Source organism: Asterias amurensis, chromosome 20, assembly GCF_032118995.1.
Source record: "Asterias amurensis chromosome 20, ASM3211899v1".
NCBI lineage: Eukaryota > Metazoa > Echinodermata > Asteroidea > Forcipulatida > Asteriidae > Asterias > Asterias amurensis.
In genome coordinates this window covers 8,311,128-8,327,234 of record NC_092667.1, presented here as the reverse complement: position 1 = coordinate 8,327,234, position 16,107 = coordinate 8,311,128, and the positions used below count along the sequence as shown (strand labels likewise).

The 16,107-nt window shown below is 41.2% G+C and overlaps 1 protein-coding gene across 4 annotated transcripts in view; it reads left to right on the top strand.

Moving 5' to 3' along the window:
- The window catches only part of LOC139952287 (sodium-coupled monocarboxylate transporter 1-like), a 51,555-nt gene that overhangs the window by 2,560 nt on the left and 32,888 nt on the right, over positions 1–16,107 (top strand). The window contains exons 1-2 of one of the 4 annotated variants that reach the window (XM_071951372.1): positions 8,845–8,921; positions 9,258–9,646. In XM_071951372.1, the coding sequence (XP_071807473.1) occupies positions 9,302–9,646 (345 nt within the window). In that variant the 5' untranslated portion in view covers positions 8,845–8,921; positions 9,258–9,301. Of the gene's footprint in view, positions 1–8,844; positions 8,922–9,257; positions 9,647–14,971; positions 15,645–16,107 lie in introns of those variants that run through there. The other 3 variants (XM_071951369.1, XM_071951373.1, XM_071951368.1) reach the window with 3 other exon arrangements.

Here is a 16,107-nt window from a genome sequence, read left to right as displayed (position 1 = left end):
ATCATTGTATTCTACTTCTACGGCATCTTTCTACCCATATGCGTATTATAATAAACGCTTTTTAATGACCAACTCGACCGATCCAAGGCAACGTGTTCCTTTAAGAGCCATTCCTTATACTTTTCATCATTGAAACCATAAGACAAATGCGATAAAAAAGGCGACCAATGTGATCCTTCATATCAAGCAGAGGACCAAGACCCAACGAGTAATACAGAACCCCAAACCAACGAGTAGTATGGAACCCTAAACCAATTGGTAGTACGGAACCCCAAATCAATTTGTAGTCGGAACCCCAGACCAACGAGTAATATGGAACCCAATACCAACGAGTAGTATGGAACCCTAAACCAATTGGTAGTACGGAACCCCAAATAAATTTGTAGTACATAACCCCAGACCAACGAGTAATATGGAACCCAACACCAACGAGTAGAATGGAACTCCATACCATTGAGTAATGCGGAACGCCAAAACCAACGAGGTAGTACGGAACTCAAGACCAACGAGTAATGCGGGACCCAAACCAACAAGCATGCAGTATTGAATCCAAAACAAAGAGTAGTATGTAACCATAAACCAACAAGTAATAATACGGAGCCCCAAACCATCGAGTAGTATAGCATCCTGAACCAAAGAGTAATACAGAACCCCAAACCAATGAGTAGTACAAAACCCCAGACCAATGAGTAATAGGGAACCCAAGACCAACGAGTAATACGGAACCCCAAACCAACGAGTAGTACGAAACGCCAGACCATTGAGTAATACGGAACCCAAGACCAACGAGTAATACGGAACCCCAGACCAACGAGTAATACGATACCCCAAACCAACGAGTAGTATGGAACCCCAAACCAAAGAGTAATACGGAACCCAAGACCAACGAGTAATACGGAACCCCAGACCAAGTAGTAGTACGGAACCCCAAACCAACGAGAAGTTCGAAACCCTAGACCAACGAGTAGTACGAAACCCCAGACCAATGAGTAATACGGAACCCTAAACCAACTAGTAGTACGGAACCCCAGACCAACAAGTAATACGGAACCCCAAACCAACGAGAAGTACAAACCCCAGACCAATGAGTAATACGGAACCCCAAACCAACGAGAAGTACGAAACCCCAGACCAACGAGTAATACGGAACCCCAAACCAACGAGAAGTACGAAACCCCAGACCAACGAGTAATACGGAACCTTAAACCAACGTTTAGTACGGAACCCCAAACCAACGTTTAGTATGGAACCCCAAACCAACGTTTAGTATGGTACCCCAAACCAACGAGTAGTATGGAACCCCAGACCAATGAGTAATACGGAACCCAAGACCAACGAGTAATACGGAACCCCAAACCATCGAGTAGTACGAAACCCCAGACCATTGAGTAATACGAAACCCAAGACCAACGAGTAATACGGAACCCCAGACCAACGAGTAATACGGTACCCCAACCAACGAGTAGTATGGAACCCCAAACCAAAGAGTAATACGGAACCCAAGACCAACGAGTAATACGGAACCCCAGACCAAGTAGTAGTACGGAACCCCAAACCAACGAGAAGTACGAAACCCTAGACCAACGAGTAGTACGATACCCCAGACCAATGAGTAATACGGAACCCCAAACCAACTAGTAATACGGAACCCCAGACCAACGAGTAATACGGAATCCCAAACCAACGAGAAGTACGAAACCCCAGACCAACGAGTAATACGGAACCCCAAACCAACGAGAAGTACGAAACCCCAGACCAACGAGTAATATGGAACCCCAAACCAACGAAAAGTACGTAACCCCAGACCAACGAGTAATACGGAACCCCAAACCAATGAATAGTATGAACCCCAAACCAACGAGTAATACGGAACCCCAAACCAACGAGTAATACGGAACCCCAAACCAACGAGTAATACGGTACCCCAAACCCACGAGTAGTATGGAACCCCAAACCAACGAGTAATACGGAACCCAGACCAACAAGTAATACAGAACCCCAAACCAACGAGGTGAGCATTCCATATTGGTGTAGGTTTACAGTAAGTTGTACCCATTTTGTGAAATGTCAGCTACCAAGTTGGCATTATACTGTTGGTGTTTTCGTCCATGAGCCGTAGTATGGAATCCCAAACCAATGAGTAGTATAGAACCCAGAACCAGCGAGTAATACGGAACACCGAACCAACAAGTAGACTGGAACCCAAACCACCGTTTAGTACGGAACCCCAAACCAACGTTTAGTATGGAACCCCAAACCAACGTTTAGTACGGAACCCCAAACCAAGGAGTAGTATGGAACCCCAAACCAACGTTTAGTACGGAACCCCAAACCAACGTTTAGTACGGAACCCCAAACCAACGTTTAGTACGGAACCCCAAACCAACGTTTAGTATGGAACCCCAAACCAACGTTTAGTACGGAACCCCAAACCAACGTTTAGTATGGAACCCCAAACCAACGTTTAGTACGGAACCCATAACCAACGTTTAGTACGGAACCCCAAACCAATTTGTAGTACAGAACCCACAACCAACGAGTAATATGGAACCCAGAACCAACGAGTAATTTTGAACCCCGAACCAATGTGGAATGGAACCCCGACCCAACGAGTAATACAGAACCACAAACCAACGAGTTGTATGTTACTCGGGTAACATGCCTGTGATACTTTTTCACGGGACTCGGGAAGGTACTGAGTATACAGTGCTAACACACATCGGTGTATGGGTAAAAATCAAAATTAATATTCTTTATCCCCGATGCAAATTTAACATCTGTTATATTGTTGCGGAACCCGCTGCCAAAACATAGGATCGAAATGCCTCTAGCTGCCGGGCAACCTCGATATTCTAGTTAGTAAGACACTGCTCTAGAATTGCAAGGGACGTGGGTTCGAATCACACCCGAGTTACATGCCCGTGATATAATGTTTTACACAGGACCCTGGGAAATACTGAGTATACGGTGCTAACACACATCAGTGTATGGGTAAAAACCAAAATTAATATGGACATGTTTTGTTTGGGTATTGATTATGACAATGTCGGGACGAAGTTTGGAAACAATGTCAACCGGAAGGGTGCCACCCGGGCATAAAACAAAGCCCTCATTATTGCACTTTGCCATTGTTCAGAGGTGCCAGGATAGTCAATGGTGACATTTTCGTTTAGAGCGAAGTGATCAAATCTCAATTCATGTGGCAGTGATTTGAATATAAACATAATGTTAATATAGTTCCAGCTATTACACATTACTTTTAAAAGGTCATATGATTAATAAAGGAAGTGTTATAACTTATGCTGCAACCGAAAATTAAATTAAACTTTCGTTTTAAAAATGTAGAAAGTTCACAGCCGAGGTGCTGAGCCCACAAACAAGCGATTATTTCGAAATATATACCATATGAAGAGGAGGGAATAAGCTTTCAACTGCTGTACGCCATGATGGTTAACAGGAAACAATTCACAAAAATAGGCGAATTAACAAGCTCAAGGATGCCATGTTCTAGTTGGTTTTCATTGCAATTCTAATAAGGCCTATCCATTCTTAAAAACAGCCAGATGGGAAAAATATCAAATTTTTTTTTTTCTACTTGTAAGGCACGAACATCTTTAGCCCCGCTGAGGTTTGATGACAGCTCTAAAATCCGACAACCCAATATTTCGACAACCCCTCAAGATTTGCCTGCTAGGGTTGAGTTTGGGTTAGGGTTTGTAGGGTGAGGAATAGGGAAATACATTGGGGTGTCGGAAAATCGGTGTGTAACCCTGAGGTTTATTAGACTTTACAATGCTGAGAAAACAAGGCTTCATAACCCGAGTGCAACGATTTTTCAGACTGCTATTACGGGGTGTCACATGGCAGTGACTAGCCGTGTCAGCTGTCAGAAAGATCATTCTTGAGTATTCACAACTCAAACTAGATTTGTATGTATTTATTTAGTTATAGTTTTTCGTAAAGCCTCTAGTGTTATGGTAATACAGTTTTTTTTTTCATTTTAGATTTAGTAAAATTACAGTATAAATCCATCGCTTATTGATTTCTAATACCAATATGTTACTAGTTCACGTGCACAAACACAATCGGCGAGCCTTCTTTTCCATGCATAAAGTGATGGCGAATTGTTTCGCTATGATTCGATAAAAGCAACGAAAGTTTGATTTGCAATCCAAAGTATGTATCTTTGTGCTAAACAAGTTACAATGGGCTTCGTTCGCGTACAAATGTATGTAAAACTGAGTTGTGCAGCTCATAGTAGTACAGATAGCTTTCTAGAATGCAAAGAACAATAAAGTATAATATTGTGTTAAAGTCTAATTTCTTAGGCCGATGACCCCCGGCCAGCTTCGTCTTGTTACTTAGGCCGATGACCCCGGCCAGCTTTAGTAGAGCTTGTGCTTAGAATGAAATAGCAACAAGTTCATTTTAATGAAGAGAAACAAAACCAAAGAAAAACATATACGTGATAGTGATACCCAAAACAATTGTTTTCGAAAGGATGTCGAACATACTCCACAAGTTTTCTGGGAAAAATCTGAAACTACATTGTTATGGTTAAAAAATATCAGTCGACCTGCGTAGACAAAGCACAAATGTACCGCACTGATTCATACTAATAATATTGTTGTTATCAAAGATTAATTCAACCACATTGGTCTTGCTAGAAGATTGATATTAGAAGGAACTATTCACGTAGTTAGCATAATATACCAGTGCCAACGTAAACACCAGCTAAACAATGCAACAAATTGCGACGCGTGTAAAAACAAATGTGTAATAGTGCTTAGGGACCGTAGACTTGGTTTGAAGGCTGCGATCGAGGCATTTAGTCTACCCGATATAGCCAATAATATATTATTGCCTGAAATAGTGCCCTCTTGCAGATTAACCTCCTTCATAAGTGTATGAGATTGCGGGTTGGTGCAGGGCGGGTGTGTGTGATAGATAATGCTGAGGATCGAATAACCGCGATCTCAGACTTTACATTAAGTCTAGGGGGACCAAGATGACGACATTGAACACTTGTGTTACCGTGGCCTTGTCTAAGGCGGAACATGGTGTCGCCGATGGATGACTTTCTTCACAATGCACAATGGGACACTAACCTAGGTCATTCAACAGTTCCGGTTGTGGAATGTTGTTATAGCAATGTTCTTCCTCTTTCGAGTCTTGTGGGAAGTGTTCAACCAGAGCCCATGAACTTAGACTGGCTTTGTTTCAACACGTAACAGCTACATAAGCTTCGACTCGACAACATTAAAGAAGAACTGCAATTAACTGCTTTTTGTCAAAAACTGCGTCTGATTCAAATGATACAGATTTTTACAAACCCAACTTTGACACTGCTCTAGAATTGCAAGGGTCGTGGGTTCGAATCCCATGCCTGTGATGTTTGTTCACAGGACTCGGGAAGTACTGAGTATACAGTGCTAACACACATCGGTGTATGGGTAAAAACCAAAATTAATATTCTTTATCCCCGATGCAAATTTAACATATATTATATCGTTGCGGTACCCGCTGCCAAAACATAGGATTCGAACTGCCTCTAGCTGCCGGGCAACCTCGGTAGTCTAGTTGGTAAGACACTGCTCTAGAATTGCAAGGGTCGTGGGTTCGAATCCCACCCGAGTAACATGCCTGTGATTTTTTTCACAGGACTCGGGAAGTACTGAGTTTACAGTGCTAACACACATCGGTGTGTTACACCCACAGCCAGGAACACCGGGGCGGCCCCCTTCTCGTTTCGAAAAGTGCACTGGTTTTTTTTACATGCGTTACACAACACATGGGACCAACGGCTTTACGTCCCATCCGAAGGACGAAGCAATGGTTAAATGTCTTGCTTAAGGACACAAGTGTCACGGCTGGGGATTCGAACCCACACTCTGCTGATCAGAAACACCAGAGTTTAAATTCGCTGCTCTTAACCGCTCGGCCACGACACTTCAAAGACAAGGAGATTTTGTTGTATCTTTGTTCCTCAAACCCGACCACAAAATGGGAGGAAATATGTTTGTTTACCCTGTGTTCCTCAAACCCATCTGAAAGAAGGATATGAATTTACTCATTTCTCAAAAACTACGGCACCTCATCAAGTAATATTTTCAGGGCTGCTTCCTACCATCATTATCTTCACACTATGTAAGTTTAATGTAAATCTGTGCACATTTTGGGTTTTGTCCTGCAAAAAAGTACCCATAGAAGAAGCAATGGTTAAATGTCTTGCTTATGGACACAAGTGTCACGGCTGGGGATTCGAACCCACACTCTGCTGATCAGAAACACCAGAGTTTAAATTTGGTGCTGTTAACCGCTCGGCCACGACACTTCAAAGACAAGGAGATTTTGTTGTATCTTTGTTCCTCAAACCCGACCACAAAATGGGAGGAAATATGTTTATTTACCCTGTGTTCCTCAAACCCATCTGAAAGAAGGAGATGCATTTACTCATTTCTCAAAAACTACGGCACCTCATCAAACATTATTTTCAGGGCTGCTTCCTACCATCATTATCTTCACACTATGTAAGTTTAATGTAAATCTGTGGACATTTGGGGTTTTGTCCTGCAAAAAAGTACCCATAGAAGAAGCAATGGTTAAATGTCTTGCTTAGGGACACAAGTGTCACGGCTGGGGATTCGAACCCACACTCTGCTGATCAGAAACACCAGAGTTTAAATTTGGTGCTGTTAACCGCTCGGCCACGACACTTCAAAGACAAGTCTTCTCACTTGGTGTATCTCAACATGTGCATAAAATAACAAAACTGAAAATTTGAGCTCGATTGGTCGTCGGAGTTGCGAGATAATTATGACAGACAAAAAACACCCTTGTCACACGAAGTTGGGTGCTCTCAGATGCTTGATTTCGAGACCTCAAATTCTAAACTTGAGGTCTCGAAATGAAATTCGTCGAAAATTACTACGTTCTCGAAAACTACGTCACTTTACAGGGAGCCGTTTCTCACAATGTTTTATACCTTCAACCTCTCCCATTACTCGTTACCAAGGGAGGTTATATGCTGATAATGTTTTTGAGTAATTACCATTAGTGTCCACTGCCTTTTAGCCTGGTGCATACTTCCTGCGAATGCGATTCGAATGTTGACGTCCATGGCTCAGAGTTGAGCACAAGTCAACTGATGCGAATTATTCGATGCGATTTGGTGTCGTCAACATTCGTATCGCATTCGAGTATGACTCGGGTTTTATATAATGGTTTCAAACATGCAAGGGTACCTTAAAAAAAATGCAGGGATGGGAAACTACAAGAATTTGACAAAATAATAACTAAACACAACAAGAAACAAACAAATAAAGAGTCAAACTTAAGTTGATCTTATTTCGTAAGCTAAGCTGTACCTTAGACATGTTGCTCACTTTTGTTCATTGTGGACAGATCATCCATCTTTTGAAAGGTTTTATAAAACAAATGCTTGTTTGTTTCTGTTTTATAACGATAGGAGATTTGTTGTATCTTTGTTCCTCAAACCCGACCACAAAATGGGAGGAAATATGTTTGTTTACCCTGTGTTCCTCAAACCCATCTGAAAGAAGGAGATGCATTTACTCATTTCTCAAAAAGTACGGCACCTCATCAAGTAATATTTTCAGCCCCCGATTTCACGAAGCGCTGCGACGCGTCGCAAGTGCAAGTTGCGACCGGTTACACGTCGTAAGTTGCGAACTCGTCGCAGCCGCGAAGTGTCTTATAGGTCTGCGACGCATCGCAAACCCTACGATGCGTCGCTACTTGCGATGAGTTTCGTGAAATCGGGGGCAGGGCTCCTTCCTACCATCATTATCTTCACACTATGTAAGTTTAATGTAAATCTGTGGACATTTGGGGTTTTGTCCTGCAAAAAAGTACCCATAGAAGAAGCAATGGTTAAATGTCTTGCTTAGGGACACAAGTGTCACGGCTGGGGATTCGAACCCACACTCTGCTGATCAGAAACACCAGAGTTTAAATTTGGTGCTGTTAACCGCTCGGCCACGACACTTCAACGACAAGTCTTCTCACTTGGTGTATCTCAACATGTGCATAAAATAACAAAACTGAAAATTTGAGCTCGATTGGTCGTCGGAGTTGCGAGATAATTATGACAGAAAAAACACCCTTGTCACACAAAGTTGTGTGCTCTCAGATGCTTGATTTCGAGACCTCAAATTCTAAACTTGAGGTCTCGAAATGAAATTCGTCGAAAATTACTACGTTCTCGAAAACTACGTCACTTCACAGGGAGCCGTTTCTCACAATGTTTTATACTATCAACCTCTCCCCATTACTTGTCACCAAGGGAGGTTATATGCTGATAATGTTTTTGAGTAATTACCATTAGTGTCTACTGCCTTTAAGCCTGGTGCATACTTCCTGCGAATGCGATTCGAATGTTGACGTCCATGGCTCGAGAATTGATGATTGTTTTAATGTTTTCTCAAAAATGGAGCATTTCATGGAACAATATTTCAAGGGAAGTCTTTCAGCATTACCTTTTGTAAACCCTGTAAGTTATTTGTAAATCTGTGAACTTGAAATTTTTGTTATGTTCAGAAAGTGTCCAATGGCTTTAAATCAGTTGTCTGTGATCAGTGAATGTGAGTAACCACTAGATCGCCGAGGGCACTCTCTTTGCACTCCCTTTTATTCCCACGCTACACAAGTGGTCTAATTCCTTTCACTGTGAATACGATTTAACTCACTTAAAAGAGCAATGCAAACTTTGACCTGCTGCTGTTAAAGAGTTAAGGTCACTATTGAAGGATCCACACACTAACACGTCGTGTCGCGTGATGTACGTTGAGCATTATAGCTCTACTGATGCGAAAGGCTCGTACGAATAGTCCGGGTTTGATCCGAGCGGTAAAAGATATCGCGTGCCGAGTTGTGTCGTTTGGTACCGGGAAAGGACATAGGTAAACTATTTTTTTGAAGAGTGCGTGATTATTTGTCTAGCCCTTATTTGGCGGCCGCCACTTAGTAAGTAAATATCACATCACCAACATGAGTGTATTTATTTTGCTATGGTTTAAATGTATGGCAATCGGCATATAATCGCAAGACACATTGTATAAAACAAACACGTGCACGCGCTTGGCACTATCATGGCCTCCGTGGACTCTTGCTGTTTGTGTTTGACTTATCGATGATATAATGCAATTCCGATAAATCGGATTATTGCTGAAATGTATTATTACGAAACATATTGGGCAGACAGTTGTTCATTTGAATTTGTCTCATTTATTTCACAGATAGCTTCAACAGTTTCACGAAGGCCAGAGCATCGTAGAGCAAAATGTCTCCAGTAGATACAACATTTCAGCCGGCGGATTACGCAGTATGTGCCTTTACCCTGATGGTAGCGTGCGGTATTGGCGTATACCATGCATGCACCGGTGGCAAGCAGAAAACAACCAACGAATTCCTCATGGCAGATCGCAACATGAATCCAATACCTGTGTCGATTTCCTTGGTTGCTAGTTTCATATCTGCAATCACCTTCCTAGGGACACCGGCTGAGAACTACATCCATGGCTGCATGTATTGGCTGTATGGACCTAGCTACATTCTCACTGGTCTCTGGACATCTCGATGTTTCCTTCCTATATTCTACCGTCTTCGGGTTACCAGTGCTTTCGAGGTAAAGTTGTTAATATTGTTATCCTTAACCACATTATTATACAATAGAGTGTTTTTTTTAAGTTATCGAGTTTTTATTTTACTTCAGACCTAACATTAAAAAGCACAGAAAGCCCGCTTAACATGAGTTATTTGATGATGATGAGTCTAACTAGTGAATCACGAGGCACTTTTTATAGACAACCAGTTCCAGGCCATATCAATGAAATAAAGGCTTCATAGTTGAATTCACAATTTTTTCTTTGGGTTCGTTTGACATTGTTTGAAAATCTATTCGTGTGACACCGAAGTGCTCATGTAAAGCACTGCGTGTTTGCCTTTAGGTTGCTTGTCAAAGTTGCCTCAAGTGACAGGGCCCTCTATAACAATACAGACTTGTGGGTGTTTTATTGTATCATTTGCTAAATTAATCATTGCATAACATTCTATGGAAAAAAAACTACTGAAATCGTAAATTTGCTATTACTAAAGAGGGAAGCAAAAAAACAATTGTTTGCTGTTTTAGCCTCCCCCGGCAGATGTGGCCGCAGGTGTTAAGACAATCTATATGAAAGGTTACTTCTCAAGTTGAGGTCAATGGCCAAGCTTTTCATGGGGACATGCAGTCATGTACAAAAAACAACCCATTGTGTGTCCGCTTTGCTGTGCAGTAGTTCAACGATCATAGGTTGTACGTTTTCACTGGGAAAGCGCTCCAACAACACCCAGATTGTTGGTCAGATCATCAGATACATTCATCAGAAACAACACATTTTTGGCACAACAGTCTGTCTGAAATTTTGCCTTCTTGGGAACCACTGCTTCGACATCGGCAGTTTCTACTTCAACACCGTCAGTGAAAGTTGATACTGGTAAACGGGTGTATCCTACTTGTAACGCCTGAAACCGATGATAGTTTAGATGCTAAACTGCTCACAAAAAGTAAGGAAACTGCTCACAAAAAGTAAGGAAACTTTTTTCAATCCAGTATATTTGTTACTATTTAATACTCTCTTTGTATATGGTATATATCAATGCAAAGCTGAACTGTTCCTTTTTAAAATGATACCATATTTGCAATGATTACATGTTGCTGAACTTGGCTACACGAATAACAATGAGGCAAAGTCACAAATCAAATGTGCCAAAATTACCGTTGTCTGTGAATGGTCAATAGGTAATGCTCAATAATCGAATCGATCAAGCTTTTTAGAACCATTAATGGTTTACACAATGATTTGCACCAGTGAGCTCATCAGACATAAACCCTCATCTCATGAAAAACACCTTGTTTGATGGGTATTTGCAAAACGATATTCTACAGCCGAATGCAGTGTCCCATACTTGCAGACTCTTGGACCGAATGCCATCTTTCAAGATGACAACGCTCACCCCAATCGAGCCCGACTGGTGACTGACTACCTGAAAAATGTTGGGGTGCATCGGATGGATTGGCCTGCTAACAGTCCGGACCTGAATCCCATGGAACATCTGTGGGACCAGTTTGGCCTCGCTGTCCGCGCCAGAACCACCAACACATCAACTGTGGCTGACCTAACCAGGTTCCTTAATAAAGAACGGAACGCCATCCCTCATCATTAGCGCATCACACGACTTGTGTGCAGCATGAGAAGAAGGTGCCAGGCTGTCATCAACGCCTTCGGATCATCCACTTGTTACTGAACTTTTTGTATCAATAAAGTGTATTAAGATCAGTAAGTTGTCTTGCTCTATACCAAACTTCTTGTCTCAATAAAGTGGATTAAGATCAGTAAGTTGTCTTGCTTGTTTGAATTACAGTGTCAATTTGATTGTTCAGACAGTAACACAAAATTGCTAATTTTGGCACATTTGATTTGTGACTTTGCCTCATTGTTATTCGTGTAGCCAAGTTCAGCAACATGCAATCATTGCAAATGTGGTATCATTTTAAAGAGGAACAGTTCAGCTTTGCATTGATATATACCATATACAAAGAGAGTATTAAATAATAACAAATATACTGGATTGAAAAAAGTTTCCTTACTTTTTGTGAGCAGTTTATAATGCTAACTACACACTCGTTGTTTGTTTCAATCACTGACCGCTGTTTAAGCCTATTCATTGTTGGAATGCATCACCCTATTAATTGTTGGAATGCACTATAGTTATTGTACAAGTACAGACAGACACGTCGACAAATTCACCTTCAACCCCATGGCTACAGATTGCATTTCTTGTCTTTGTATAGGAGGTCCCACCATTAGCATAGATTGAATGGGTCTTTTAGAACCTGCTCGAACAGAACAATAATATAGTGTGACCTTTATGACCTTTAATATGACGTATGACCTGTGTTGTATGAGTTTTGACCTGTAAGATGACGGATGACCTGTGTTATATGACGAATGACCTTTAATATGACGTATGACCTGTAATATGACAAATGACTTTTGTGTTATATGGGGGATGACCTTAAATATGACGTATGACCTTTAATATGACATATGACCTGTAATATGGCGTCATACCTGTAATATGATCTATGACCTGTAATATGACCTATGACCTGTTATATGATGTATGACCTGTAATATGACGTATGACCTTTAATATGATGTATGACCTGTAATATGATGTATGACCTGTAATATGACGTATGACCTTTGCTATGACGTATGACCTTTACTATGACGTGTGACCTTTAATATGACGTATGACCTGTTATATGACGTATGACCTGTAATATGACGTATGACCTTTAATATGATGTATGACCTTTAATATGACGTATGACCTTGACGTATGACCTGTAATATGATATATGACCTGCAATATGACGTATGACCTGTTTTATGACGTATGACCTTTACTATGACGTATGACTTTTAATATGACGTATGACCTGTAATATGATGTATGACCTGTAATAAGACGTATGACCTTCATACTGATGAACCCGTGTTAGTACAAACAGGGAGGTTGTAAATGTGTGCGAATGACATTAAGAGTGTTCACAAGCACCCCCTCCCCCACCCCTCGAAAAAGGGACGTACGGAAAACTAATGTGTAATACAGCATGGTCAACATGTAACGAGTGAATTTGAGTTAAGATTCAAAATCCGAACAATTGAAACTGTAAAGGTAGGTTTGTTGGACAAAATGGCTGATAGAAGGGGCATAATTATTTGCATCGGGAAAGAAATTATTATATATTGACTTTTACCCCCATACACCGATGTGTGTTAATCACTCCTGAATAATGTGTAAAACAACTAACACGCACAATGACTTTATCATCGATTTGCGATTCTCTGTCTGAGTCTTAAATAATGTCCTTTCTCATTCAAACTAACAATTGAATCTTTTGCAAATTTACGGGCCAGGCGAAATGAAGATGAGTGACTTTTGCCGCATGGTCAGTGCACTAAAAGTCTGCAACAATTTAGATGACGACGTTATGGCATTATGCGGGAATTGATGGAGTTTAAAGGAACACGTTGCCTTGGTTCGGTCGAGTTGGTCTATAAAAAGCGTTTGTAACCGTTTGTTATAAAATGTATATGGTTTGAAAGATGTTGTAAAAGTAGAATACAATGATCTACACAAATATGCCTCGAAATTGCTTGGTTTTTCCTTTTATCTCGTCGACTAACACGGTCGGCCATTTATGGAAGTCAAATTTTTGACTCCAATAAATGGCCGACCGTGTTAAGGCTCTTAATTATTTTTACTTTGTTATTTATTTACACATGCATCCAACGACAACAAGAAGCCCCAATAACATAATACATCGGAAAAAAAGAAGAAAGTTTTAAGTCTTGGAAGAAAACTCGTTTGGGACTGAAACCCACAACCTACATGCAAGGTTCCAATCTTAGGCGGGGTTCGAACCGGGTTTTAAACCGGGTTCCACAGGGGTGAAAGGCATGGCATGGAAAGGGACCATTAAACCTACCAGATTTCCTAACCACAAAAAGCAAAACATTGCTAATTAAAAACATTCAAAACCCGGGCGTCAGCCTTCAGCTAGTGGCTCGCTAAAAACAATGTTTTTATATTTGAGTTGATGCACATGTTTTGCGGGAAAATTTGCGGAAATATTGTTTCAAAATCGGTTTGTCTAATGTTCACAGTATCAGATTTACAACGTAACTAGATGGTTATGGAAAGTGCAAAGACCCGTGTTCATTTGAAACTCTTTAAAGTTCAACCGTGAAAGATATTGTAGCTATAAACTAATGGCTTACTTTAATGTCAGGCGAGCGGGTCTGAACATTCAGTATGAGTTACTTGAACAATGATAACCTTGGATATGACCTTATGACATACTTCACATTTCCCTCTGTTTTTACCGGCCGCTAAAAACACGCAATGCGTCCAAAACTACGTGTACAGCTTTGGGGATTCCCCGAAACATGATGTGAAAGCAAGAGGGCGCTATTCACTGAGTACGATCAGATCCAAAGCTAAGGCCATCTTCACTCAAGTCAATAAGCCTGAGACAGATAAACGGTTTTAAAAACGTTTACAAAACCACAATCCGTGTAGTTTGTATCCGTTAAAGTGAAACAAAAACATCAACAACTTAGCCACCCGATGCTTCGTATGAGTTAACGTTATGAAGTATTCGTAGTTTATATTTTGTGTTTTTTTCAAAGACATATTCTAAACAACACTTGGTGATTTTTAAGACTCATGTCCTGTTGAAAGTGGAACAAACATGTAGCTGTCTCTTTCACTAATGGCAAGTTTGCCATCAAGAGTTGAATTCCCCGGAGTTTTTTTTTAGGCGAAGTGGTATTCTACAAAGATACTTTTTTAGGTGTGAAAGTGGAGGACAACGGAATGTTGAAGTCAATGTTATGTTCAATGTCCCTTCAGGGCCACCATACGATCGGCCACCGGCATTCGGCAAATCCACAGAGAGCCTTGAAATAATATAATAAATGTGCAGTGAAAATCAAAGAACAATTCTCACGCACAGTTCCATTCGGTTTAGTTTGTGTTTGTGGTGTATTGAACGAGCCAGTAGGACGTGAAATCAACACTATTAGGCTATTGTTAACTTTTTACAGATTTGGCGGATCCGTTGTAGTCAATTTAGCCGAGGTTTTAACGATGTTTTAAAACGTTCCCTTTTAGGAATGCGACATGCGCCCGAGTTTGTAACGGTATGTGCACTTGCTATAGTTAAATGCAGCTGAACTTGGCGTTCGGTACACTTTGAGTTCGGTTTTGGCAGTGAGTTTCCATTAAAAAAAACACGAACATGAAAAACAGCAGCTAACTGCATGTGCAGTGCCACCTTTGACCCATCATGGTAAATGCATTAAGCTGTGGGTCGGAGGGTTCTACGTTTGTTTTCACTTCACCGAACATAAATCTTGTTGGAACTAGGTCAAACTTTGAAAGGTGTCTGAAAACTGTATGATTCTTTGTTGAGTATGTTGAAATCGCAGTGGTTTGGCCGATAATCAAACTTCTGATAATCAGTGATGCGTGGTTGGCTGTGTGGGTGAATGGGTGAAAGCACACACAGTACGTACCAGGGGTGTAGTGAGCGAACCGACAGCTAGTGCTTTCTTTTGCCCACCAACAACTGATCCATAGTTGTTCACTTCTCAGCTGGCCCAGGCACGTCAAGCAGTTGATTTAAACGCACTGAAGTCAGTCTATTACGAGTTGTAAACATGGTTGCCGAAGAAATGAGAGTGTTCGGCGCTGCCGACTATGCCGTATTTGCGTGTGTTCTGTTAGTATCTAGCGCTATTGGTGTCTACCATGCCCTGACTGGAGGAAAGCAGAAAACCACCAAGGAGTTTCTGATGGCTGATCGCAATATGAGTCCAATTCCTGTTGCAGTGTCCCTAGTAGCCAGCTTCATCTCGGCAATAACCTTCCTGGGAACACCGGCAGAGAACTACATTCACGGCTGTATGTTTTGGCTGTACGGATTCGCCTACATCGGTGCTGGCTTCTTTACGTCCAGGTGTTTCTTGCCAATTTTTTTTAGGCTGGATGTGACAAGCGCATTTGAGGTAAGAATAAGTCCAACTTTAACCATCAACTCGTCTGCCTCCGTCGCATCATTGGAAGTTATAATTCCTTTTAGAAATTTAGGTAAACATCATCCGGTGTGTGTGGGGGGGGGGGGGGCTCACATAATGTAAGCCATTGCTGCTCAGTTACCTGCACGTGTACATCCCGATATGTGGAGATTGTGCAGTAGTTCACCGGAACCAGAGTTTTTTTCAAAAAAATTCAACTTGTTGCGACCCTTCCCTTCTATTACACAACATAGTACGAAGGGCACAAGGGCCGAATTCATTCTATTTGATTGCTAAATTTTGGATCGGTTCGTTTTTTCCTTTCGATTTAGATTTGATATTTTCTAACGATTTGTATGTGTACTTATGTACATCTTTTTATCGAATTGATGGTTGGAACGACCCCATTCGAAGCCAGAATATGATTAACAGGGAAACGATGGCAACAAACAAA